Source organism: Manis pentadactyla, chromosome 3, assembly GCF_030020395.1.
Source record: "Manis pentadactyla isolate mManPen7 chromosome 3, mManPen7.hap1, whole genome shotgun sequence".
NCBI classification, from domain to species: Eukaryota; Metazoa; Chordata; class Mammalia; order Pholidota; family Manidae; genus Manis; species Manis pentadactyla.
The window spans coordinates 185,921,418-185,947,894 of NC_080021.1; the positions used below are offsets into that span (position 1 = coordinate 185,921,418).

At 46.8% G+C, this 26,477-nt stretch overlaps 2 protein-coding genes across 7 annotated transcripts in view; one reads left to right on the forward strand and one right to left on the reverse strand.

Annotated features, from left to right (window-relative positions):
* The window catches only part of RUSC2 (RUN and SH3 domain containing 2), an 88,256-nt gene extending 68,830 nt beyond the window's left edge, over window positions 1–19,426 (forward strand). For 3 of the 5 annotated variants that reach the window (XM_057498816.1, XM_057498814.1, XM_057498815.1), the window contains 11 exons: window positions 7,084–9,171; window positions 13,650–14,276; window positions 14,508–14,693; window positions 14,864–15,004; window positions 16,122–16,198; window positions 16,409–16,583; window positions 16,674–16,779; window positions 17,465–17,511; window positions 17,662–18,433; window positions 18,518–18,655; window positions 18,738–19,426. In XM_057498816.1, the coding sequence (XP_057354799.1) occupies window positions 7,152–9,171; window positions 13,650–14,276; window positions 14,508–14,693; window positions 14,864–15,004; window positions 16,122–16,198; window positions 16,409–16,583; window positions 16,674–16,779; window positions 17,465–17,511; window positions 17,662–18,433; window positions 18,518–18,655; window positions 18,738–18,939 (4,491 nt within the window). In that variant the 5' untranslated portion in view covers window positions 7,084–7,151 and the 3' untranslated portion in view covers window positions 18,940–19,426. The remainder of the gene's footprint in view (window positions 1–7,083; window positions 9,172–13,649; window positions 14,277–14,507; window positions 14,694–14,863; window positions 15,005–16,121; window positions 16,199–16,408; window positions 16,584–16,673; window positions 16,780–17,464; window positions 17,512–17,661; window positions 18,434–18,517; window positions 18,656–18,737) is intronic. The other 2 variants (XM_057498817.1, XM_057498818.1) reach the window with 2 other exon arrangements.
* Window positions 19,407–25,352, reverse strand: CIMIP2B (ciliary microtubule inner protein 2B). Of its 2 annotated transcripts, XM_036888391.2 has the most exons (6): window positions 21,323–25,352; window positions 20,716–20,939; window positions 20,425–20,630; window positions 20,167–20,218; window positions 19,893–20,090; window positions 19,407–19,621 (listed from the first exon to the last, which is right to left on the reverse strand). In XM_036888391.2, the coding sequence occupies exons 1-6, from the start codon at window positions 21,382–21,384 to the stop codon at window positions 19,533–19,535; spliced, it is 831 nt and encodes a 276-aa protein (XP_036744286.1). In that variant the 5' UTR covers window positions 21,385–25,352; the 3' UTR covers window positions 19,407–19,532. The 2 variants fall into 2 exon arrangements, with proteins under 2 accessions (XP_036744286.1, XP_057354802.1); XM_057498819.1 differs by having other exon boundaries at window positions 19,482–20,090.
* Between the last annotated feature and the right edge of the window lie 1,125 nt (window positions 25,353–26,477).

Consider the following 26,477-nt stretch of genomic DNA (forward strand, 5'->3'; position numbering starts at 1 on the left):
GTTTTGAAGTCTATTTTGTCTGATACAAGTACTGAAACACCTGCTTTTTTTCTCCCTGTTGTTTGCATGAAATATCTTTTTCCATCACTTGACTTTTTGTCTGTGTATGTCTTTGGGTTTGAGGTGCATCTCTTGTAAGCAGCATATAGATGGGTCTTGCTTTTTTATCCATTCTCTTACTCTGTGTCTTTTGATTGGTGCATTCAGTCCATTTACATTTAGGTTGATTATTGAAAGATATGTACTTATTGCCATTGCAGGCTTTAGATTCGTGGTTACCAAAGGTTCAAGGTAAGCTTCTTTACTATCTAACTGTCTAACTTAACTTTCTTATTGAGCTATTATAAACATAGTCTGATGGTTCTTTATTTCTCTCCCTCCTTATTCCTCCTCCTCCATTCTTTATATGTTAGGTGTTTTATTCTGTGCTCTTCTGTGTTTCCTTTCACTGCTTTTGTGAGTGGTCAATTTTATTTTTTGCCTTTAGTTAGTATTTGGCTGGTCTGCTTTCTTTGCTTTGATTTTGTTTTCTCTGGTGACATCTGTTTAGCCTTAGGAGTGCTTCCATCTAGAGCATTCCCTCTAAAATACCCTGTAGAGGCGGTTTGTGGGAGGCAAATTCCCTCAACTTTTGCTTGTCTGGGAATTGTTTAATCCCTCCTTATTTAAATGATAGTCGTGCTGGATACAGTATCCTTGGTTCAAGGCCCTTCTGTTTCATTGCATTAAATATATCATGCCATTCTCTTCTGGCCTGTAAGGTTTATGTTGAGAAGTCTGATAATAGCCTGATGGGTTTTCCTTTGTAGGTGACCTTTTTTCTCTCTCTGCCTGCCTTTAATACTCTGTCCTTGTCCTTGATCTTTGCCATTTTAATTATTATGTGTCTTGGTGTTGCCCTCCTTGGGTCCCTTCTGTTGGGAGTTCTGTGTGCTTCCATGGTCTGAGCGACTATTTCCTCCCCCAGTTTGGGGAAGTTTTTGCAATTATTTCTTGAAAGACACTTTCTATCCCTTTTTCTCTCTCTTCTTCTTCTGGTACCCCTATAATGCGGATATTGTTCCGTTTCGATTGGTCACACAGTTCTCTTAAAATTCTTTCATTCCTGGAGATCTTTTTATCTCTCTCTGCATCAGCTTCTCTGCGATCCTGTTCTCTGATTTCTATTCTATTAAAGGCCTCTTGCATCTCATCCATTCTGCTTTTAAGTCCTTCCAGAGATTGTTTTATTTCTGTATTCTCCCTCCTTAGCTCTTGCATATTTCTCTGCAAGTCCATCAGCATGGTTATGACCTTTATTTTGAATTCTTTTTCAGGAAGATTGGTTAAATCTATCTCCCCAGGTTCCCTCTCAGGGGAGGATGTCTGTGTGATTCTGGTCTGGATCAAATTCTTCTGCCTTTTCATGGCGATAGAGGTAGTTGTGGACAGTTGGCGCGTTTGTCAGCTGGGAGAACAAAGTCCCTTTCCACTTGCTCCTGACCTTCCTTTCCTGGGAGAACGGCGACCCCTCGTGGCTTGTGCTAGGCAGCTGCACACAGACGGGGTCTCTAATTCTTGCCTGGCCACTGTGGAGTAATCTCCACCGGCTGCTGTGGGCGTGGCCGCTCTCAGGCCACTGCTCCGCTATGGCGGGGCTGCACCGGAAGGGGAACAGGCAGGAGGCTGTTTATCACAGTGAAGGGCCTCAGAGCTGCGCTGCTGCCCAGGGGGTTAGGGCATCCGGAGTTCCCTGGGATTCCCAGCTGCTGTGCTGAGTGTCCCGGGATGCTTCCATCCAGCTGTGAGGCTCCTGTCCCTTTAAGACTTTCAAAAAGCGCTCGCTTTTCTTTTGTCCCAGGGGCGCCAGCTGCAGGGACCCACTTGCAGGTTTTACTCTTCCATTTCCCTAGTATCCAGCACACCACACACTGTGTGTCTGTGCTCCCAGTGTGGATGACTAGAGCTGGGTATTTAGCAGTCCTGGGCTCCCACTCCCTCCCCGCTCTGACTCCTGTCCTCCTGCCGGGGAGCTGGGGTACGGGTGTCGCTCAGGTCCCACTGGTCTGCGGCTTGTATCTTACCCCCTTCATGACGCGCTGTGTTCTCGCAGGTGTAGATGTAGCCTGGCTGTTGTCCTGTATCTTCTGGTCTCTCTTTTAGGAATAGTTGTATTTGTTGTATTTTCAAAAATATATATGTTTTTGGGAGGAGATTTCCACTGTCCTACTCACGCTGCCATCTTGGCTCCTCCCTGATTTCCTTAATTTTTAAAATGAAAGTGGCCTGCTTTGGTGAGTTGTTGTGAGGATGAGTGAGATAAGATGCTTAAAAAAGTGCTTTGTAAAAAATGTGAAAGGAAGGTAGGGGGAGAAGCATCAATGCCAGATCCTCAGGAGATGCCTGCAGGGCTTCACCTTAGTTGGTGGGAGTAGTTGTCTGGGGAGGAGCTGTTAGCAAGCATTTCCTGTGGTTGTGTGAAGATCAGGAAGGAGTAAGACCTTCTGTGAGATACAAAAATGTAAAATTAAATCAAACAGTGAAAGAGCTTGACACTTACAATACGATTTGACACAACCTAAATGTACAAGCTAAAACTATACAACTTTTAGGAAAACACAAAAATATCTTTATAATGTTGGTATAGGCAAAGTTTCTTAGATAGAATGTAGAAAGCATTAACCATAAAAGGAAAAAAAACAGATAAATGGGATTTCATAAAATTGAAAACTTCTATTAACTATAGAATACCATTAAGAGAACAAATGGGCAAGACCCAGGCTGTGCGAACATATTCTCAAGACTTGTCCAACAAAGAACTTATAGTCAGAATAAACTTTAAAATTCTACAACTCAATAAGAAAAAACTTAAGTCAATTTTTTACATGTGTAAAATATTAGTCAACAATTAACTGAGCACCTGCTGTGTTCCAAGCCCTATGTATAGGTTTCAGGAAGACAGCTGACTCTATCACTGTTTCTGACCTCAAGGAGCTGCACTCCAGTCTGAGGAACAAATATATAAACATAACATTATACAACTGTCAGTGCTGTCTAGCCAAAGGTTCTTCATCACCTTCTTTATCCATTTGCTCTTTATCCCTGGTTTAGAGGATCAGTTTTCTAGGCTGTGTGTGTCACTCTAGGTCAGAATCATAGTCTTATTTCTGTATACTTGTGAATACCTCTTGAAAATGGTTCTTTTAAAGATGGGGGAAAGTATTCACTGAATATCAAGTGATGGCTGTAGCTCATAGGTACTCCTAAAATTACTGTTATATGTACAAGAAAGTTATATATGCTTCTTTCAGTCCAGGCCTCAGATTATGGTCTGGGCCCTGGGGAACCTAGTACTGTATGTAAGGGGAAGCATCCTTCTCCTTCCCAGGTGCCAAACACATGGTGTCTGTGATGTCTAAAGAAAAAAAAACAAAACTGTTTATGGGTATTTAGTATATGCAAATTAGAGAACAGGTGAAACAAAAAAATAAAATGAAAAATAATCCAAAATGACTCAAAAGAGATAAGCACTGTTAACGTCTTGTTGTATTTGCCTTTGAAATTTCTTTCATGAATATTGTTTGTGTCCCCCCCACCCTATCTCACCCCTACCCCCAACCCCCGCCCCAAACTTATATGTTGAATTCTAACCCCAAAGGTAATAGTAGTTAGAAGTGGGGCCTTTCAGAGATGATCAGCTCCCAAACTAATGGGATTAGTGCTCTTAACGGAACAGGCTCTACAGATATCCCTTGTCCCTTACACCATGTGAGGACACAGCTAGAAGGCACCACTGTTATCCAGGAAGAGGGCCTTCCCCAGAACACAACCTTGCTCGCGCCTTGGTCTTGAACTTCCCTGTCTCCAGACTGAGAAATACATTTCTGTTCATAAGCCACCCGTCTAAAGTATTTTGTAACAGAACCCTGACAGGACTTAGATACAGACATACTATTATTCTAAAACGGTGTCATACTGTACATGATGTTTATAATATGCTATTTTTGCTTAATATTTTGTGAACATTTTCACAAACCAATAATCACATTAACATTTTAATGCTATTCTATTCTGTACCTTTTTATTGATTATTATTAGAATTTTAGGTACCCATTCTGTTATCCATATGGCATATATATTTGAACCCAAAGTTTTCTTGGTGAAGGCAAGCAGTGAAGAGAAAACTATCTCGTACCTCACAGCAAAACTTCCTAAAATCCCTCTTTATTTCTGTCTGTAAATCCCACACATGAAGGCAGCTATTCTCTTTTCTCACTCTTTGTCTTTGCAAATGCCTGGTCCCCTGCACTGCTCAACACTGGTTCCCTTTTCCTGTAAACCTTTTCCTGTAAACTTTATTTTTCCTAGAAAAAAATAATATTTTTTTCTATTTTATAAAATGCTTGAAATAATAGCTTTGGTAAGATATAATTCACATACTGTAAAATCCTGTAGTTTTTATTTTATTCACAGACTTCTGTAACCATCACCACTGTCTGTTTGCAGAACATTTCTATTATCCCAAAAAGAACCTCCATACCCATTAGCAGTCACTCCCATCCCCCAGTCCCCCAATCACTGGCAACCATTTGTCTACCTTGTATTTCTGTGAATTTGCCTATTCTGGATATTTTGTGTAAAAGGAATCATACAGCATCATACAGAGAAGCCTTTTATGACTGGCTTCTTTCACTTACCTTTCTGAAGTTTACTCATGTTGTCACATGTATCAGTACTTCACTTCTTTAATGCTAAATAATATTCTGTTACATGTACATACAACATGATGTTTCTCCATTCATCAGTTGTTGGACAATAGATTGTTCCCACTTCTTTGGCCAATTTTAATGCTACTATGAATATTCATATACAAGCTTTTGTGTGAACATATGTTTTCATTTCTCTTGGAGATATATATACACACACACACATATATATATACACCTAGGAGAAGAATTGCTGGGTCATATATTAACTATGTTTAACACTTTGGGAACTGCCAGACTGTTTTTCCAAAGTGGTAGCACCATTTTACGCTGCCTCCAGCAATGTTTGAAGATTCCAGTTTCTCCATATCCTCACCAACATTTGTTATTGTCTTGTCTTTTATCTTGGGAATCATAGTGGAGGTGAAGTGGTGTCTTACTGTGGTTTTTATTTCTCTAATGACTAACAGTGTTGAGCACCTTTTCATGTGCTTCTTGACTATTCATGTGTCTTCTTTGGAGAAATACCTATTCAAGTTCTTTGCCTAGTTTTTAATTGGGTGATATGTCTTTATTATTGAGCTGTCTGAGTTCTTTACATATTTTGATCATCAGTCTCTTACCAGATATATGGTTTGCAAATATTTTCTTCTACTCTGTGGGTTGTCTTTTCACTTTCCTCAAAGGATACCTTTGAGGCACAAAGGTTCTTAAACTATGACATTCACTTTATCCGTTTTCTCATTTGCCACTTGTGCTTTTAGTGTCATATCTGAGAAACCATCACCTAATCCAAGATAACAAAGATTTACTCCCATGTTTTCTTCTATAACTCTAATCTTGTAGCTCAGTTTAGCCTCTCTAGTTTCTCTCTTTCTCTATATCTCCTCATTACACAGAAGCTTGGAAATCCAACAAAGAAGCCTTCCTTTCCAAAAGGAAAGGAGGAAGAAAGATGGTAAATGTTTCCCTTTTAATTTTAATGTAATTTAACTTAACACAAATTATTATATTTTAGTACAGTGTCCCTCCCACATGTATTTATCAGCTACTTGAATTTTTTTTTAATGGGTTAGCTGTTCATGTCCTTGAGCATATGTGACCTGCTGGCTCTTCTCTGTACTCCACATGAAGAGCTGTGATCCTATGAACTAAGTGAGTTAAATTTTTTTTAATTGGTGGTATTAATTATTCAACTAAATGATGGAGAACTTAGGTAATGGGAGATTTAGACTCACAGTGGGTAAAAGGAAAACAACAAGAATAAAAAGGCAAGGAAGAGAAATGAATGAATGAAGATAAGTTAGATATGAGGAGTCCAAGCAAGTGAAGACTGTTGGGACCTGAACTTGGTAGCACAGAAGACTAGAACTTGGGGAGGCCATTCTGCCAGTCTGGTCAAGAGACCAGAGAAGCTCAGAGTGAGTTCTGTGTCCTTGAGGTCAGGAGATCTTGAACAAAAGAGAACTTTACCTGAGGCTGTCAGAGGTAAAACTGGGGAGAGAAGACTTTCTGGGGACCCCCACCCCTAGTGAAAGTTGTAGGCTAAAACTGGACAGAATCTGATACTTCAGCAGATCTGCACCCTGAGTTGAACAAACACTAGGGATGTATTATGCCTGTCATGTTTTCCAGGACTTATGTGAGGTTGGGCTAGAGTGATACAAATGAAATAAAAATAGACCCCCACTGAGAAGGAAGAGGTTTGCATCAGCTGTACTTGGAGTCTCTCTAATGCCCCACTCTGTCTCTGCATTCAGGAAGCTCCGAGAGTGAGGATCCTTAGCCCGCAGAGGAGAAAACAGGCCTAAGATAACATAGAGGTCAAATGATATAGTGTATTTTAAAATACTTTTCTTGCAAAATTATAGGTTATTGCTATAAGCACATGATACAATATTTGTAATTTTTCCTCTCACCTGCAAACGTGGGTACAGTAGCTGTATCTAAAGGCATTTCTGTATCCCCTCAGTGCCTAACACCTTCTCAGACATCCTAGATGTTTTTTCTTAGTTATATCGCAATTCATACTGTTTTTGTACTCAGGACTAGTCATCACTTACTGCTAAGAACAGAGGCCTCAAAAGAGAAGGAGTGAGTGCTGACCCTGAGATCCCCAGCCCTTCATATATGACATTAAAAGGGGCCTTGCCTTTTGTCACAAGTGGATGCATGGCAAACTGAAAATTAAAGGGGATCCCAAAGGCTGGGCCTGTGCGGTACTCAGAAAGGGTGGTGGGGTACTCCTGCCCTCTCGGGCTGTTTTATCAAGCTCAGTCTTGTCTCTGAGTCTTTTCTCCTCTTGGGCTCTTCCCCATCTGAAAATGATATGGGTAAGGCATGTCCCTGACTTCCAGAGAGGTGACATTAGGTTCCCTTTCTTTCCCTCTCTCTCCAGGTGCCAAGGTCTCCTGATGAAATGTTTTCTGCCCCACTGGGCTCTGGGGGCAGTTTCTGGTGCTGTTGATGCCCTTGTTCGAACTTTCCAGAATGGATAGTCCCCCAAAGTTGACTGGAGAGACCCTCATCGTCCACCACATCCCCCTGGTGCACTGTCAAGTCCCAGACAGGCAGTGCTGCGGAGGGGCAAGTGGAGGTAGTGGGAGCACAAGACCCAATCCTTTCTGCCCACCTGAACTGGGCATCACCCAGCCTGATCAAGACCTAGGACAAGCTGACTCCCTGCTATACAACAGTCTGCACTCTGCTTCAGGGGGATCTGTGCGGTCTGCAGACAGCACAAAGAATAGGGGTAGGGATGGAAGAGGCCCCGGGCCCCCTAAACGACACAATCCCTTCTTGCTGCAAGAGAATGTGGCTGAGCCAGGACTTGGTGACCTATATGATGACAGCATTTGTGATAGTGCCACCCAGCAGTCTTTCCACCTGCATGGGGCTGGCCAGCCCACCTTCCATCTGTCCTCTTTCCAGCTGCCACCTCCTGGCCCCAGAGTGAGCAGGCCATGGGGGGCAACATGTAGTCGGGCTGGAGTAGTAGAAGGGCAGGAGCAGGAGCCCACACCCACCTTGGATACCCAGCCATGCAGCACTAGCCACAGCTGCCGGCCAGAGCTGGAAGCAGAGACCATGGAACTGGATGAGTGTGGGGGTCCTGGTGGGAGTGGCAGTGGAGGTGGAGCCAGTGATACCTCTGGCTTTTCCTTTGACCAGGAATGGAAGCTCAGTTCAGATGAGTCCCCAAGAAACCCTGGGTGCTCAGGCTCGGGAGCCCAGCACTGCCGCTGCAGTAGCACCTCCAGTCAGTCTGAGGCAGCTGACCAGTCCATGGGCTATGTGAGTGACTCCTCGTACAACAGCTCAGATGGGGTGCTTGTCACATTCAGCACCCTCTACAACAAGATGCATAGCAACTCCCGTGCCAATCTCAACTCTGCCCCACAATCTTGCAGCAACTCTTCCTTCTGCAGCCACTCAGACCCCGGCGCCTTCTACCTGGACCTGCAAACTTCCCCAGCTGAGTCCAAGATGTCTTGTGAGTCCCACCACCCTGACAGTGGAGGAAGGGAAGGGGGCTTTGGTTGTCCTCATGCCTCATCTCCTGAGCTTGATGCCAACTGCAACTCCTACCAACCACACTGTGAGCCCTGCCCAGCTGTGGCTGACCTCACAGCCTGCTTCCAGAGCCAGGCCCGTCTTGTTGTGGCCACACAGAATTACTATAAACTTGTCACCTGTGACCTGTCCTCCCAATCATCCCCCAGCCCAGCTGGCTCTTCCATCACCAGCTGCTCTGAGGAACACACCAAGATAAGTCCTGCACCAGGCCCTGGCCCCAGCCAGCCCTCTGAGTATTACCTCTTCCAGAAGCCAGAAGTGCAGCCAGAGGAACAAGAAGCAGTGGTTTCCTCAGTGGAAGTAGCAGCTCCTGTGGGCCCCACTGTGATCGAGGGGCAAGTGTACACTAACACTTCACCCCCCAACCTCAGCACTGGTGGACGTCAGCGCTCCCGAAGCTATGATCGCAGCCTTGAGCGCAGCCCTCCTGTCCGTCTGGGCTCACTGGAACGTATGTTGAGTTGTCCAGTGCGCTTGAGTGAGGGCCCTGCAGCCCTGGCCGGGCCTAGCTCCCCACCTAGGCGGGTCACATCCTTTGCTGAGCTTGCCAAGGGCCGGAAGAAAGCTGCAGGCTCTGGCTCTCCCCCACTTCGAGTGAGCACTGGGGACTCCTCCCAGGAGTTCTCACCCATCCAAGAAGCCCAGCGAGATAGGGTGGGCCCACTGGATGAAGGCACTCGCTGTAGCCATAGCCTACCACCCATGCCCTTGGGGCCAGGCACTGACTTACTTGGCTCAGAGCCCTGGTCCACCCACGTCTGTCAGGGCCCCCAGTCCAGTGAGATGCCACCTGCTGGCCTCAGAGCCGCTGGGCAAGGCCCCCTGACTCAACTGATGGATCCAGGGCCTGCTCTCCCAGGGAGCCCAGCCAACAGCCATGCCCAGAGGGATGCAAGAGCTCGAGCTGACGGTAAGGAACCTGGAGGCTGGAGAATTCCAAGATCTATGCATGGCCTCCTCAGTGATAGGGCCCTGCCAACCACCCAGTCCCTGCCGCTTAGTCTAGACTGATCATCTTCCCAGGCCAGGGAATGTCCTACAGTTTTCATGGGAAGGAGGATAGAGGATAAAAATACACTGAAGAGATAAAGTCAACAGAACTTAGAGAGAGATGCATTGGAAAAGGAAATTCTCAGAAGATTGTGATTCTAAGCCTGGGTGACTGGAAAGATGATACATGGATAGGGACTGCAAACGTGGAAGTAGGTATACTGGAAAAGGGTGAGGGCCTGAGTTCAGTTTTGGACGTTTAGGAATTTTGAGGACTTAAGCAATGTATCCAACAGGCAAACTACACTGGGTGTCTGAAGTTCATTCTTTGATCGGTGATTGTGTATCCACACTTCAAAGAGCCTGAAACCTGACACTTGACCTTTAAGCCTCCTAGGCCATCTCTTTCCCTATTTATAACATTTAAGTAATTATTTTATAAAGACTGTATGTTAAGTGGGTGAAAGTGATAGAGGCAAGGGACAATCCTTACCCTCAAGGAATTCCAAGTAAGGATGGAAACAGAAAAGGAAACAGTTAAAATGCAGAGATGGCGGTATATGGTACTGGTGTATAAGAGGGATGTCAAAACAGCCTAAAATGTCAGGGAAGGACTGCTCACATAGTTTACATTTAAGTGCAGTCTAGAAAGATGATTAGGAAGAGGCTTTGTGGAGACTTCTAAGAACATTCTAGCCTTATAAAGTAGCCTATACAAAACCACAAAAGCATGGGAAAAACTTGATGCTTTCCAGAAACTGCAAATAATTTGGTGTAGCCATAACGGGATATGGATGAAACCATGATTTTCATCAGGAAAATTTTGTTCATAACAGCTTAGTGTCAAGTTTTGATTTGCATCCTAGAAAGATGACTGGCTGTTTAGGAAGGATGTCTCCCCAGAGGTCAGGAGACCACCATGTTTGGAGAGTCATCAGAGTGAAAGCGCTGGTTGACGCTCTGAGTGGGTGAGAGCATCCGGGGGAGTGCAGGGTTATAAGGGAACAAGGACAGAGCCCTGGGAATACAGTCATTTAAGGTGAGCAGAGCAACCCTCAAAGGAGACTGAGAAGAATTAGCTGGGAAAATAGAAGGAAAACCAGGAGATAGTGAAGACACAGGCACCAAAGGAGGAGAAAGTTTCAAAAAGAGTTAGGCTCAACAGATGTGTTCTGAAGAGAAATCTCAAAGATTAAGACTGAAGAATCCCAAAAGTAATATTTGGGAGTAGTGGGGGAGGGGGGGTATAGATCTCAGAATTGGGAAGGAAAGGGGAAATAAAGCAAGGGAAAGGGAGATAAAGGGGCATTTGCCGTGCTGTATACTTAGGTTGGGTCTATTGGCTTTCCAGAAGAAAGGGGTTAAAAAACCATAAATGGTATTTATCTCTGTTGTTAGGGAGTTAGTCCATCAGAAGACTTCACATTCCTAAACATACACAGAGGAGCTGCCCTTGGGGTGGGGAATAGAAGGGGAGTCTCCACGGAAGGGGGGGTTCAGAAATATCCAGGACTGGCCAGAGTCCTTTGGAACCCCCTCCATTCTCAGACTGCAGTGTCTGGTGGGTGTCTCTAGGCACAGGATGCTGAGGCTGGCATTCTGCGGGCATGAACAATCCCAGTTCAGAGATGGGAGGAGAGGTGTGAGAAGTGTTTTTTCTATCAGATAAGACTTTTCATATTGAGATGCTGTTCTGTTCCGTAAGTCTCCAGCGGGCTACCACGAGGCTGCTCTCTTGATTCAACTTATTTTTAAATCAAAATCTGAGTGACAATTCAGTGAATTCATGAATAACAAAAGCTGAGACCCTGAGCAGCCAAATCAAGATTCAAAAGAATCTTACCATTACAAAATCTGGAAAGAACAAAACTAATAAAGCAGGGACCCATGTGAAGTGTGTGAGCCGTACTTGAGTTTACCGGGGATATTCAATTGGTTGCAGTCAGGGTGAGTCAGCAGTTGGGAAGGGCTTCCAAAAAGTTAAAGTGACTGGATTCATTCATAGACTTCAGAAAGGAGGAGTTGACAGTTCTCCACTCCTCTGAACCTGTTAGTGCTCATATGGGAGTTCTGGGTACTCCATTTTTAAAAGGAATTGAAGGACTGGGCCTGTGTCACTTATAGAAGAACAGACTTGGGTGAATGTGGTCTCTGTCTCTGGCTTTCTTAAGGGCTTTCATATAGAAAAGTGAGAAAACTTTGTATAATTTACTCTCTCTAAAAACAGTAGGAATAATCTAATTCAAACATACTTTATATAAGGGGTATAATAAGCTATGGTTGGGAAAGCCTACTCTAATAACCAAGGTTAGCGTGGCCTTGAAATTTGGTTAGAGTAAATGGAAAGGAAGAATACATTCCCAGCGGGAAAAGCAGTGTGCTTAAAGATAAGAGTGGCGTGGAAAGAGTGGTATCAGTGGAGGATGGCAGGTGTGGAAGTTTGAGGGGAGAGCAGCCCAATTTATGGCAGGTATGGATACCTACCTTACTGAGAAGATCAGACTTTATTCTGTGGGCAGAAAGGCCACAGAGGATAAAGTAAAATTGGCATTTTAGGAAGCAAGCTGATATATGTAAGATCTGGATGCCATGAGACTATCCTGAGCCAAAGTTGACAGTGGGGATTCATTCATTTAGCAAATCTTTATACGTACCTACTATGTTCCCAGGCTCTCTTATAGGCACTGAGGATACAGCAATGAACAATTTTAAAAAACCTTTTTTTTTATTTAAAGGGCTTTTTTGGAGCTCTTATGAGTAACAGACAATGAACTAATAAGATCATTTCTGACAGTGAAAAAAATGCTTAAAAAAAAAAAAAAAACAGAGTAGAGTGTGACTTGCCAGAGGGGCTGGAGTAGTCAGAGAAAGTCTTAACTGAGGAGGTGATGTTCAAACTGATGCCTGAATAATGAGATACTTATGGCAGAAAAAATAACAGGTGCGAAAGGCCCAAGATGTTAATGAACTTGGCATGTTTAAGGCCAGAAAGAGGTATGGAGCGTGGTGAGCAAGGGAGAATGACAGAGGTTGCTGTCTAAGCACTGACTGGGGTGGGTATAGTTGAAAATGTCCCCTGGAGTGATTCTGAAACGCCTTCGTAATGGGTTGTAGTCACTATCCCCTTAAGATTCACTAAAGTAAGTAAATGAGAATAGATGAGGGACAGGAAAACCTAGCTGATACCATTTTATGTACAGTGCTGCGTGGTAAAGAGAACATTAGTCCCAGAGTTAGACTCTGGCTTAGGCCGAATTCTAGCTCTGCCACTTCTTGGTTGTTTGACCTTTGGCAAATGACTTAATCTCTCTAAATTCCCAATACGCTGATCTGTCAAGTAAGGATACTAATTCCTGCCTCAGAGTTCAGCCAGTTGTGCTAGTGAGCCACACCCAGAGTTTTAAACGTTGTGGATGCTTAGAGCGCCACCTTGTGTTCACTCAGATGCTTGTGGTGTATACAATGTTTTATTTAGAATCACAACCCATATGCAAAGACATCCTTGCTGTGCAGTGTCCTGGAGTTTTGTGAGTTTTGTGTTTGGGTTCTAAGCCCCATGTCTTGAGAGATACTGACTTAAAGATTGGTTGAAAAAATAGGAGAGGACCAATCTTGGGAACACATCTCTCTGTGGACTCTGAAGCTCTAGTGCCAGGATCATGAAAGAGTGGGAATGGGGTCGATGGGGTGACAGGAGGCTGATTCTGGCTACAAGTAAAGAAATACTTTGTTATGGCTAGATTTGCTCAAGAATGACATGTGCCAGCTTGACTGGAGACAGGATGATGAGCAAAAGCTTGAAGTGAATAAATAATGTCTCAACCCTGGAAATCTATGACTCTGACTCCCAAGTCTTTAGGCCTTTGAAACAAACAAAAAAAAATGATGGTGCTATCACTGACAGAATGAAAGTCACCAGGAGAAATGGGAAAGGTTGATGGATGAATTGTTTTAAAACAGCGAATTTTAAGTGAAAGCAGAATCCTCAGAGTGATCTGGAGATCAAGAGGAAGGCTGGAGCTAAAGCTGTGGGTTCAGAATCATCTTATGAAAGTGTGAACCTGAACAATGCAGGAGAGAAAGTGTAAAGTAAGATACAAGAATTGAGTCCTAAGAGATACCCACCTTTGAAGTGGGGGTAAAGATGAAGGATTGAATGGCTCAGAGTATAAGACAATACAGTATCATAAAAACAACAGGAAAAGTTTTACAAAAAATGGGAAGAACAGTGTCCCATTCCACAAACTTGGATTACCCCTACCCCATTCAATTCCTACAACCCAGGTCCTGCCCATCTCTTCCCCCTCTCCAGTGAGCATCATCTCCTATGTGCTTCATTCTTCTCATTTGGTTTCAGTGTCTGTGTGTCTGATTCCTTCTCCATCCCTGTTGCCACAGGGGGTGGTGCTGAGAACCGACCAGTCCTTCGCTACAGCAAGGAGCAGAGGCCAACCACACTGCCCATTCAGCCCTTTGTGTTCCAGCACCACTTCCCCAAGCAGCTGGCCAAGGCCCGGGCCCTCCACAGCCTTTCCCAGCTCTACAGCTTCTCGGGCTGCAGCCGTGCACAGCAGCCTGCCCCACTGGCCGCCCCCACTGCTCAAGTCCCAACCTCAGCTCCCTTAGGGGAGTCACAGGCATCCACTGACAGAAGTGACAGGAGAGCTGGGCCTGAGCCAGAAACCTCAAGGCCGTCACCCCTGGGCAGCTACTCCCCCATTCGGAGTGCTGGTCCCTGTGGGCCCAGCAGCGACTCTTCTGCCTCCACTTCGTGCTCCCCTCCTCAGGAGCAGCACACAGCCACAGAAAGCCCATTCCCATGGAGCCACTCCTGTCCTCCTGCCCTTCGGCCAGGCACCTCCCAGCAGCCACAGGAGGATCAGAAGATACTGACCTTGGCTGAGTACCAGCTCCATGGATCAGGAAGCTTGCCTCCTCTGGGCTCCTGGAGGTCTAGCCTCAGCCGAGCAGAGAGCCTGTCCCGGGGAGGTGGTGAGGGCAGCATGGCCTCCAGGCCCAGTAATGGTATGAGCTTCACTGCCCCTGCCAACTAGCCTTTCTACCTCCCCTTTGAATGGTTTCTTATACTTCAACCTGGGGCCAGAGGTTAAGATGTTTGCATCTCCTTCCCCAGGATCTGTGGACAATATCCACACACTCAGTCTGCATGTTTTATATGGGCCCATTGGGTGGATATGAAATGCTGTCTCCTGCTAACTCTCGCCTGTCTCTTCTGCTAATCTGTTCTGCTTTCAGCCAACCACCTATCCCCTCAAGCACTCAAGTGGCGGGAATACAGAAGGAAGAACCCACTAGGGCCACCTGGTTTGTCAGGGAGCCTAGACCGAAGGCCACAGGAAGCTCGGCTGGCCCGAAGGAACCCCATCTTTGAGTTCCCTGGCTCCCTCAGTGCTGCTGGCCATCTGAACTGCCGCCTAACTGGTGTGTGGGCCAAGTCCTCAGTATACCCAGGGCAGGTTCTGCCACAGCTGGGAAGGGCTAGAGAAGGGGTCAGTTCCAAAGGAGCATGTCTCAGAGAATATGAGGCACAGAACTAAACTTCAACTCATGGAAAGAATTTTGATCAGCATTTATTTTTCTTTTCTTTCCAGGCCAAGTAGTGAAGCCATTACCACTAACCTGCCCTGACTTCCAAGACCCCTTTTCCTTGACTGAGAAGCCTCCAGCTGAGTTTTGTCTGTCCCCTGATGGCAACTCAGAGGCCATTTCCATTGACCTGCTTCAGAAAAAGGGTGAATATTATCCCCAGCTTGGGCCAGGAATTCTGTTGTCACCACCTACTTGTTGTCCTACTAGCCAGTCCTCCAGAATATTACCCTGTCTTGAAACTCCAAGCTCTGGGAAGAAATGAGAGAGCACAGGCATTGGAGCAAGAGATAGAAATCTGTGTACTATGTACCCTGAGTGTAAGCAAGGTTTATTTATCAGATACTTAAGAATTAGGGAGGCAGGTGTAGTAAGGGAGACTACTACGTCATAAATAAATGCCCACATGCTCAAATAGGGGGAGTTCAAGTACTGCAGGGCCTAGAAGCTTGGGTAAGCGTGATGGTAACATCTAGTAAGATATGGACTGACAAGGAACCACTCTATTTAGCAAATAAAGGGCCACAGAACTAAGCTGTTTCAGTGAGATGGTGGGGAAAGAATCTAGCATAATTATGGGATGAAGAGAAGCAGCCTGTGAAAAGGGGAAAATAAAGCTAAAGTTCCTTGCAGGGGCAGAGTGGGAGACTCAAAGCTTAGGGAAAAGAAAGAACCTTGGGCTAGAAGGGGAACAACCACCTTCCTCCAAAATGGAAAGGAGTAGGCAGTGGGAGGAGGATACATAGAGTGTAGTTACATCTTTTGGATGGAGAGGGAAGTTGAATTCATGACCAGTGGCCATTGTTCTCTGTTTGAGGTAGAACCGAGGGCTTGAGAAGAGGGGTTAAGATTTGACTTGTCAACTTGAGAGCATAGCAGAGGATGCCACAAAGCACACATCAAAGAAGTGCCCTTGTCAGTCATTGGTGTGAGTGGCCCTGGGCTTCCTCCAGCAGCCTTGTTTCTCAGAGTGGAGAAATGGATAGTTAGATTGATCCAGGACTGGAGTAAGAGAGCAAGGAAGTGAGGATGTTGAAGGTCTTGACAATGGAATCACAGGTGTGTTCAGGCTGGGAGGCGAAACAGAAGAGGCTTGAGAACTGGGTAAAAACAGGAAGGGGCCAGGGTGCCTTGATGAGACCCATGTGCATGGAGAGAAAGAGAGAGTGTGGAAGGCCTTCCCATTCCCCACTGAGGCTCAGTCCCAGCAGAGTTGCCTGGAGAGTTGCTTAGGGACCTGTCATGTCAAATTCTCACTTGCAGGGTTGGTGAAAGCTGTTAACACCGCTGTGGACCTCATTGTGGCCCACTTTGGCACAAGCCGGGATCCTGGGGTGAAGGTAAGCAAGACACTGGAGAGCTGAGCTCTACCATGTGGACCCACACCTGTTCTGTGCTACACCACCTTCCCTTGGTCTCTTGCATCAATAACCCAGAGTTGGTATTTAGGGATGGGGGAAGCCAGAGAAGCACCATGAAGGCTGAGAGAGTCAGAGAGCACCAAGGTCTGGCCTCAGATGATTCCCTGTACTTCCCTACTGCATCTGCAGGCAAAGTTGGGGAATAGTTCTGTGAGCCCCAATGTAGCCCACCTGGTTCTGAAGTACCTGTGCCCTGCGGTCCGGGCTGTGCTGGAGGATGGTCTCAAGGCCTTTGTGTTAGACGTGATCGTTGGGCAACGTAAGAACATGCCGTGGAGTGTGGTGGAGGCTTCCACAAAGCTAGGTAAGTGGTGGGTGACAAGATGGGGACTCCAGGCTGAATTTAGGGTTCCAAGGATTGGGCATGTGACCTCCAACTCTGGCTTCCTCCCAGGCCCATCTACCAAGGTTCTGCACGGCCTCTACAACAAAGTCAGCCAATTCCCAGAGCTCACCAGTCACACCATGCGCTTCAACGCCTTCATCCTCGGCCTGCTCAAGTGAGTGTGTGGAGCAGCAGGATCTGCAAACCACCAGGGCTGTGCGCCCCTGAGGAACCAACTCCTCAGGCTGAGACAGAAAGGATGGATCCACAGGATCTGTGGCCAGGGCCCAGGCTCCCTTTCTCCCCACCTAGCTACAGCCCATCTCATCAGGTCAATGGTTTTCCACCACGTCCAAAGCCCTCTGGTGCTGACCCCCAACATGGTCTTTGGCTTTTACAAATCTAAAATCTGGCTTACTTGGAATTAATCTGGTTCTCAGTTTCTCTGGATATTGTAAACTCCGATCCTATCAAATCCAACACTGCTTTCAAGTCCTGCTTGACCATAAGTCCACCTTGGGACACACTTCATAGCATCTTGCTCAAGTCTGAGCCCATGTCATCCCCTTTGACTCTGAGCTGCCCTGTACTCCTACTCAGTAGCTGCGCTGACTTTTTGGTCTTATGCGAACTGACTCCACTGGTGGGGGTGGGGGGAAGTGATTGGCTTGTGAATCATGTTTGCCCCTTCCCCACATCCCCACCGACTTCCCAGAACTGTGTTATATGACATGAACCACGTAGCGCGCCTGCCACGGAAGGGGTTCACCTATGTCTCTGCCTTGTGTCCGCCTCCTTTGTACCTTATCGTCGGTTTATATCCATGCGCTGCTCAACTCTCCTCATCTGTCTCCCTACAGCGTCCGGTCCCTGGAGTTCTGGTTTAACCACCTGTATAACCACGAAGGTAATGCCCAGGACCCTGCCTGTCTCTGCAGGTGCTGGAGGTGGGAGGAGAGCCCCCAAGCCTCCACGCTCAGAGCTCGGGGCCGGCGGCGGGCGGGGCCGCCTGGGGTCCGGGTGGCGGCGCCCACGCTCAGCCGCACTCTCTCCGCAGAGGTGCTGCGCGCGCACTACCAGCCGTGGGGCCTGCTGCGCGCCGCGCGCCCCGCGTGCCCCGGCCTGGCGGACGAGCTGCTGCTGCTGCTGCAGCCGCTAGCGCTGCTGCCCTTCAGCCTGGACCTGTTGTTCCAGCACCGGCTGCGGCAGCGCGGACGGCGGCAACGCCGGCACAAGGAGCTGCTGCGTGGGGCGCAGGCCCTGCTGCTGTCCGCCCGCTCCACGCTGCAGCTGGCGCGCGCGGGCCCCGGGGAGCGCGCGGAGGGCGTGGGCGCCGCGGGAGCCGAGGAGGAGCAGGAGGAGGAGCAGGAGGAGGACGCGGACGCGGCGGCCAGCGGCCCCGGGCGCGGCGGGCCGGCCCGAGGCGGGCAGTCCGGCTGGTGGTACCAGCTCATGCAGAGCTCCCAGGTCTACATCGAGGGCTCCGCAGAGGGTTCCAGGTTCCCCCGCGGAGGCGGCGGTGCCGGCGGTGAGAAGAAGAAAGGGACAGGAGGTGGGGGACCGCCGCCCCGGGAAGGAGTGGTGGAGGGAGCAGAGGCCTGCCCTGCCACCGAGGAGGCCGCTGGCCGGGACCGGAGCTGGCCCTCCTGGATGGGGAGCCCTCCTGATTCCGTGGTGGCCGAGTTGAGGTGCAGTCGGGAGAGGGAGGGGCCCACCGCCTTCCCAGAGGAAAATGAGGCAGAAGCCCCAGAGCCTTCACCTGGGGGCATCAAGTGGGGGCACCTCTTTGGTTCCCGAAAGGCTCAGCGGGAGGCCCGGCCCACAAACAGGTGAGAGGCATCCCTATCCATGGTGTAGGTGGAGGGAGTAGGGGAGCCAGGAGTCTGTGCCAGAGCCCGGCTGCCACCCTCTAGGCTACCCTCAGACTGGCTCAGCTTGGACAAGTCCATGTTCCAACTAATGGCACAGACCGTGGGTAACCGCCGGGAACCAGAGCCGAAGGAGAGCCTGCAGGAGCCACACTCTCCAGCCCCACCTTCCAAGCCTCCATGGTGAGCTCTGGGAGACAGGATTGTGGGACTGGGTTTGGCCTTGGGTGGGGTCTCCTCTGACCTCCATTTGTTATTTCCCCAGCGAGGTGAAGGCACTGTGCCACCATCTGGCCACAGGCCCTGGGCAGCTGAGCTTCCACAAGGGAGACACTCTGCGGGTGCTGGGGCCAGCTGGAGGAGACTGGCTGCACTGCAGTCGTGGCCCTGACACTGGCCTGGTGCCTCAGTCCTACGTGACCCTGAGCACAACTCTAAGTTCAGCCACTGGAAGCAGCCAAAACTGAGGCCTTGTGCATGTTGGTGGCCTCAGGGACCCTCATAAACCCCCAGACTGAGAGCCCTTTCCTCTTGCTTGGCCACAGAGAGTAGACTGAGAACTGGGGGCTATGTGTACCTGTGCTCAGTATTAATTACTCCCCCTTAACTGTCCCAGTGACCTTGTCCAGACCTCCACCCAGGAAAGGAGGAAAGGGACTCAGCACTGGGCTGCCGGGATTTCTGCGGCCCACATGGGCCAACCTTTCCGTGGGTACAGACGAGCATGTCCCTATGGAAGGAGGTCACCAGAAGGCCCATTTGCAGGGTTCCCTAGGCCAGGTGGTGAAGAGTATGGGTGACAGTATTGGGGCTAGATCCCTAAGCCCCCAGCTGTAAATAGACTGTGGCCAGTGCCTGGTGGTCAGAAAAGGGAGGAGGAGCCCAGGCTTCTGTTTATGTATTTATTTACTTATTTATTACACCTATTAATAAAAAAGGTGCTTGGCCTCCAAACCATGTTCCCTCTGTGCCTCCGCCCACCCTGCAGCCCACCTCTCTTTCTTCCAAAAGGAGCCTGGGATAGGATGAAAAGGAAAAAGAGAACTGGGAGTCCAGGTACCTACACCAGCAGCTGCTTCTGGAGGGTGCTGAGGCCCAGAGCATCATGAGTGAGATGCCCATATGTGTGGCCGAACTGGAACTTATAGCCTGTGTGGCCAAGAGAATTTGTCAGTTGTAACCAGTGGCATGGAAAAGCCATTTACTTCTCAACAGTTCCCTAGAACCTGCAAGTTGCCCTCTGGTTTCTGGCCCGAAGTCCCCACTGTGAGCTACCTCAGTTTCCTTTCCTGCACAATGATCAAACTGAATCACATGATCTGAGGTCCCCTCATATCTATTAGTTCCAACCCTCCCAAACCACCTCCACCCATCCCCCTAACACAAGTATCCCAGTGCCTCCCTCTGGGTCTGTCCTCACCTGGCACATAGCCTCTGTAGTTAGGTAAAAGGCCCAGGTTTGGAGGGTAGGTCCTGGAAAGTGGGGGGAGATGTTTGGGATCCTTCTGGGGTCTGCCCCGTGAGTACATCTGTCCAAATTCCTTAAGTGCCTGGTTGGTGAGCTCAGGAAAGGTGGAGCCGAAGAGGAAGCGGGCACAGGGCACATAACCTGTGAAGCCTTGGGGGGTGAGGATACTGAGTCAGGACCTCGGGGGGCCTCTCCATGCCTTTGGCCACTTCCCACCTCCTCTCACCTGACATGAAGAACTTGCGAGGATCTTTGTCATCCATGGAATAGGGGGAAGCCTTGTGAGGGGAAGTTGATGGAAGAAAAACAAGGCTATCAAATTTAGCCCGTGTCTAACACGAGCTCCCAGGGAGCAGGAGCTGGCAGTCAAGTCCACATCCCCAGTACCCATAACCACACTACTCATGGCCACCCCCATGCCTGACCAAAAGGTAAGAGTACCCACTCCCACCTCACCACATTCCCCCCAGCCTTCTCTTCTCACTTGTTCTGCCTCCTGCTCCAGCTCTGGTTCCTTTTCTGCCCCTGGGTTTGGCTCTTGGTCTTTCTCTGTGTCTTTTTCTTCCTTGGCCTCCTTTGGTAGTTCTTGACTCCCTTGTCCTTCATGCGCCTGCGTGATGTCATTCAGAGCCTCAGCCCAGACCTGGCTGCAGTTCTTGGCAAAGATGAACTGTGCCTGTGGTACAAAACCTGGGTAGGCAGGGGGCAAGGAAGATTGTTGTATTTGGGACATGTGTTCTAGAATGGCGGCACCTGTTCACACCTGTATACATACCTGTGTACCCAGGGATCATGCTGGAGCTAAGCCTTTCATTCCCATGCCTGACAGGCAGGCCTCCCCTGGGGAGCTTGGGAGATCTTGGAGGCCGAATAGGAGGCAGAAGTGTGCGATGGGCAGGGGGCCAGGCCAAGCCAGGGGAGCCTCGAAGTAGCTGACCTGTCATCTGCCCATAGGTCTGGCCAATGCTGAACCGAAGTAGTGGGCAGTGTCCAGTGTACCTGTAGCACAGGACTCACCCAATCACCACCTGAATGCCCCAGCCCCCTCATCCCCAGAGACAGAAACAGAGAACTTTGAAACCCTGATCTTTTCTGAACTTTGTTGGATATGTATTTGGAGCAGGCGTTTCTCAGTTCTCTTGTCTGGGTTTTCAGCCCTCCCCCTCTGCTCTTACCCTGTTACCATGGAGAAGACAACACAAAGCTTCGTTGGAGACCCAGCTACCACTATTCCCTTGTTTTTCCTTTTCCATCCGACACTAGTCCTGGGCCTCCCATACCAATATGTCCCGTTGGCCCCCAAGGTCTAGGTGGCACAAGTCCTATTTCCCTGTACTCCTATTCCCAGAAACAAGCAAGGGTGTGCTCTGGGTAAGTCTTACCCCGGGATATAATGAGGGCTCTGATGGTTCAGCCCCGGTATGAAGGTGCTGGCCTTAGCCATGGAAACCCAGGCAGCTCCTTTTGTTTCCTTGTGGGCTGAGGCTGTGTGTCTAGTGTCTGCTGTGTATACTGTGTCTAGGACTGTGGGGCTGAGCCAGAGGCAGGAGGCGGGACTAAGGGAGGAGAGGGAGGGGACACTAGTGTGATGATTGCCTGGGGCAAGGCCTGCAGAATGGAGAGCAGAGAGGCCCACTGGTCTGAGGACTCCAGAACAAATGCAGTCCTGCCACCTTGGGGCAGGGAAAAGGCTGAGTCCAGCCTCCCCCACTCCAGGACTCCTAGGTCCTTTCAGCTCTACCTCCCAAGAGGAGCCTGGCTTCCTAACCGCCCCAACCCATCTCAGCACCTGCCTGAGCTGTGATTCTACTCTTTGTGAGTCTTGATTGAAGGTAAGTTCCTAGGAAAAGAGGGTCTCTGAGGGGAGCTGAGAGGGGAGGTGACTGGGAGAAAAGGAACCTGAGAACTTCAGGCAGTGACATTAAGTTTATTTTCCATAATATAACTGGACAAGAATTATTTATGAATACCTTCTAGAGTCTGGATCCTCATCCACTCAACAAACATGTACTCAGCCAGGCATGCTCTACAGTGGCAGAATGGGTACTATGTAGGCATCAGAGAAACTAAGCTCCGTGTGATTTGGGGCAAATCAGTTATGGTCACTGAACCCCCACTATCCACATGTGGGTACTGCTACTCATAGTGCTACTACTGTGAGCCTCACAGTAATGTGTGCAGATGTGCTTTGTAGGCCCATGAAGCCAGACTGGTTGGGGTTCCGAAAGAGCATGTATGTGAGGTCAGGCAGTCATGGGCTCCTAATAGCTTGTGGTGTTGAGCCGACCTTACCTTCTCTGAGCAGGTGACTTGACTTCTGAACCTGAATTCCATAAACTCTAACATAAAGGTTAAAATAACCTAACCTACCAACATGCTGTTAAGGAGAAAGAGAGTGTGTGTGAAGGAACTTATTCAGAGCCTGGCACATAACAACGAAGACTTAATTTCCTTTTCTGTTGTCTAATATTGTCTCTAAGCATCTAACACAGTGAATGGTTAGTGAATTCAGTGGATATGGGTTTTCTTATATGAGGAAGAAGATATGAGGGTAATGTTGAGGTTTAAGACTAGAAGGCAAATTAAAGTTTGTTAAGAAAACAAATGAGATTCTAAGAGAAGAAAAGTACAGACCAGGAAGATAAGATCTCAAACACAGAGGGGAGCATGATTAAATCTCAGCTGTGGAACTGGGTCAGGCCAGGTCAGGCTGTCTTTTGAGGAGGCAGAGCCTCTGCTCTTCTGCCCACCCCAGACAGGCAGTGTCTGGGCTGCCCAAGCACACATACATCACTGACTTCTCAGTAACTGCCCACGAGCACCAGGCCCCAGGGAATACATTTCATATTTCTCACTGTTCTGCCAAGAATAGCTTTGCTGTGTGTCAAGAAGAGTTGTGGGGGACTTGGCTCACAGTTAAGAAAATAAGCTAGAGTGAGAGCCCAGAATACAGTAATTGGTCAAGGTTAACAACCTGGACTTCTGGATTTTATAACAGACACTGTTGGTTGCACACCTCACACCTATGCCTGTCTCCAATCTCTTCTTAACAGAACCTCAGTTTTGTTCTGCTGAGCAATCAGAAACTCAAAGAAGCTTAGAGCCAGCCCTAAGAACGAGTCCTGACTAGTCTAAGCCTTTCATTCCCCCTGCCAGTGATTGGTTAGGCATGGGCTGTGGCATTCTGGACAATATAAGAAGTATGCTGGATGAGGGATCATCCTGGGAAAAGTTTCTTTGCTCTTCAAAAAGATGAGCAACAAATTAGAGACAGATGGTCCAGAAAGAATGATGTATTTTCCTGCTTCTAGAAGTTCTGTGGATGTGATGAGAGAACTTAGGCAGGTATCATGAAACCTTGTGGAAAGCAAAGCTAATCTGGGGACAAAGCCTGAAGACATCAAGGATAGATGGCAGAATAGAAAGTCCTGGGTCCCTGATGTAGAACCACTGAATTAACCAACCTCTTTATGTGAAATAATTTCATTGTTGTTAAGAGCACTTTAAGTTTCCTTTTACCTAGAGCCAAAGGCAGCATAACATAAAAAACTAGCTCATCCTAGCCACGGCAATTAGACAAAACAAAGAAATACAAGGAATCCAGATTGGAAAAGAAGTCAAACTGTCACTATTTGCAGATGACATGATATTGTACATAAAAAACCCTAAAGAACCCACTCCAAAACTACGAGAACTAATACTGGAACTCAGCAAAGTTGCAGGATACAAAATTAATACACAGAAATCCATGGCTTTCCTATACACTACAATGAACTAACAGAAATAGAAATCAGGAAAACAATTCCATTCACAATTGCATCAAAAAGAATAAAATACCTAGGAATAAACCTAACCAAGAAAGTGAAAGACCTATACCCTGAAAACTATAAGACACTCTTAAGAGAAATTAAAGAGGACACTAACAAATGGAAACTCATCCTATGCTCTTGGCTAGGACGAAATAATATTGTCAAAATGGCCATCCTGCCCAAAGCAATCTACAGATTCAATGCAATCCCTATCAAATTACCAACAGCATTCTTCAATGAACTGGAACAAATAGTTCTAAAATTCAAAAGGAACCACCAAAGACCCCGAATAGCCAAAGCAATCCTAAGAAGGAAGAATAAGGGGGGGGGGATCTCACTCCCCATCTTCAAGCTCTACTACAAAGCCACAGTAACCAAGACAATTTGGTACTGGCACAAGAACAGACCCACAGAGTAGTGGAACAGAATAGAGACTCCAGACATTAATCCAAATATATATGGTCAATTAATGTACAATAAAGGAGCCATGGACATATAATGGGGAAATGACAGCCTCTTCAACAGCTGGTGTTGGCAAAACTGGACAGCTACATGTAAGAGAATGAAACTGGATCATTGTCTAACCCCATATACAAGAGTAAATTCAAAATGGATCAAAGACCTGAATGTAAGCCATGAAACCATAAAACTTAGAAAAAAACATAGGCAAAAATCTCTTGGACATAAACATGAGCAACTTCTTCATGAACATATCTCCCCAGGCAAGGGAAACAAAAGCAAAAATGAACAAGTGGGACTATATCAAACTTAAAAGCTTCTGTACAGCAAAGGACACCATCGATAGAACAAAAAGGCATCCTACAGTATGGGAGAATATACTCATAAATGACAGATCTGATAAAAGGTTGACACCCAAAATATATAAAGAGCTCATGCACCTCAACAAACAAAAAGCAAATAATCCAATTAAAAAATGGGCAGAGGAGCTGAACAGACAGTTCTCCAAAGAAGAAATTCTGATGGCCAACAGGCACATGAAAAGATGCTCCACATCACTAGTCATCAGCGAAATGCAAATTAAAACCACAATGAGATATCACCTCACACCAGTAAGGATCACCACCATCCAAAAGACAAACAACAACAAATGCTGGCAAGGTTGTGGAGAAAGGGGAACCCTCCTACACTGCTGGTGGGAATGTAAATTAGCTCAACCATTGTGGAAAGCAGTATGGAGGTTCCTCAAAAAACTAAAAATAGAAATACCATTTGACCCAGGAATTCCACTTCTAGGAATTTACCCTAAGAATGCAGCAGCCCAGTTTGAAAAAGACAGATGCACCCTTATGTTTATCCCAGCACTATTTATAATAGCCAAGAAATGAAAGCAACCTAAGTGTCCATCAGTAGATGAATGTATAAAGATGTGGTACATATACACAATGGAATATTATTCAGCCATAAGAAGAAAAATCCTACCATTTGCAACAACATAGATGGAGCTAGAGGGTATTATGCTCAGTGAAATAATCCAGGCGGAGAAAAAAAGTACCAAACGATTTCACTCATATGTGGAGTATAAGAACAAAGAAAAAACTGAAGGAACAAAACAGCAAAATCACGGAACCCAAGAATGGACAAACCCAAAGGGAAAGGGACTGGGGAGGATGGGTGGGAAGGGAGGGATAAGGTGGGGGAAAAAGTAAGGGGACCTTACGATTAGCATGTATAATGTGGGGGGAGGGCTGTACAACACAGAGAAGACAAGTAGTGACTCTCCAGCATCTTACTATGCTGATGGACAGTGACTGTAATGGGGTTTGTGGGGGGAACTTGGTGAAGGGGGGAGTCTAGTAAACATAATGTTCCTCATGTAACTGTAGATTCATGATACCAAAGTTAAAAATTAAAAAAAAGGAATCAAGCAGAAAAAGAAAATACTGGCCATATCTCCTAGTTCTGATTAAAGCATGGACTAACACTACAAGCTCGGGGAAATCACAGTCTTTGAGGCTCAGTTCCCACAATTATAAAGTGAAAGAGATGCACTGATGGTTATTAAAGACTTTGGAGTTCTAACTCCCCTCTCTGTTTGCCAATGCAAATGTTAAATGGGCTTTAAAAACTTACTGTTTTTACTAAATGCAACTACATTTAAAGTTTCATACAGTTTCAAATGGTCTTTGAAATACATATTTACCTCCTTGGATACAGCTCCAACTGAGCCTTATCCAACTGTAAGTTTTCCTGAAAATAGGCCACTATCGGCATCACTGCTGTGAACATAAACAGTGAATCAAAGCAAAGGAAATGGCAGTCTCTTTCTGACCTTTTTACATGTTTAACATTCTTCATATCTACAAGGATCAATATTAATATATTCAGCCCACTAACTTTTATTTAACATCTCTACTAGGCAATTACCTTCTGGTTGACACAGAAATGAATAAATGAAGAAGATATAACTCCAGACCCCAGTGATTTTTGCAACTTTAAAGAAGAGACAGAGGTACAGAGAAAGTGAGAAAAACATAAATGCTACAATGGAGATGTAAACAAAACAACAGACTTTATAATATGCCACAAAGAAAAATCTCAAAAATCCCAACAAGCACAGATAAGCCACATTTTCTCACACAAACACAATAAACCTGTAAATGAAATATAAAACTTAGGTTAACCTAGCCACACAAAAAATCCAACATTTAGGACATTTTTTAATATCCTTCTTAAATAACAATAGGGGCAAAGAAAAAAAAGTAATTAT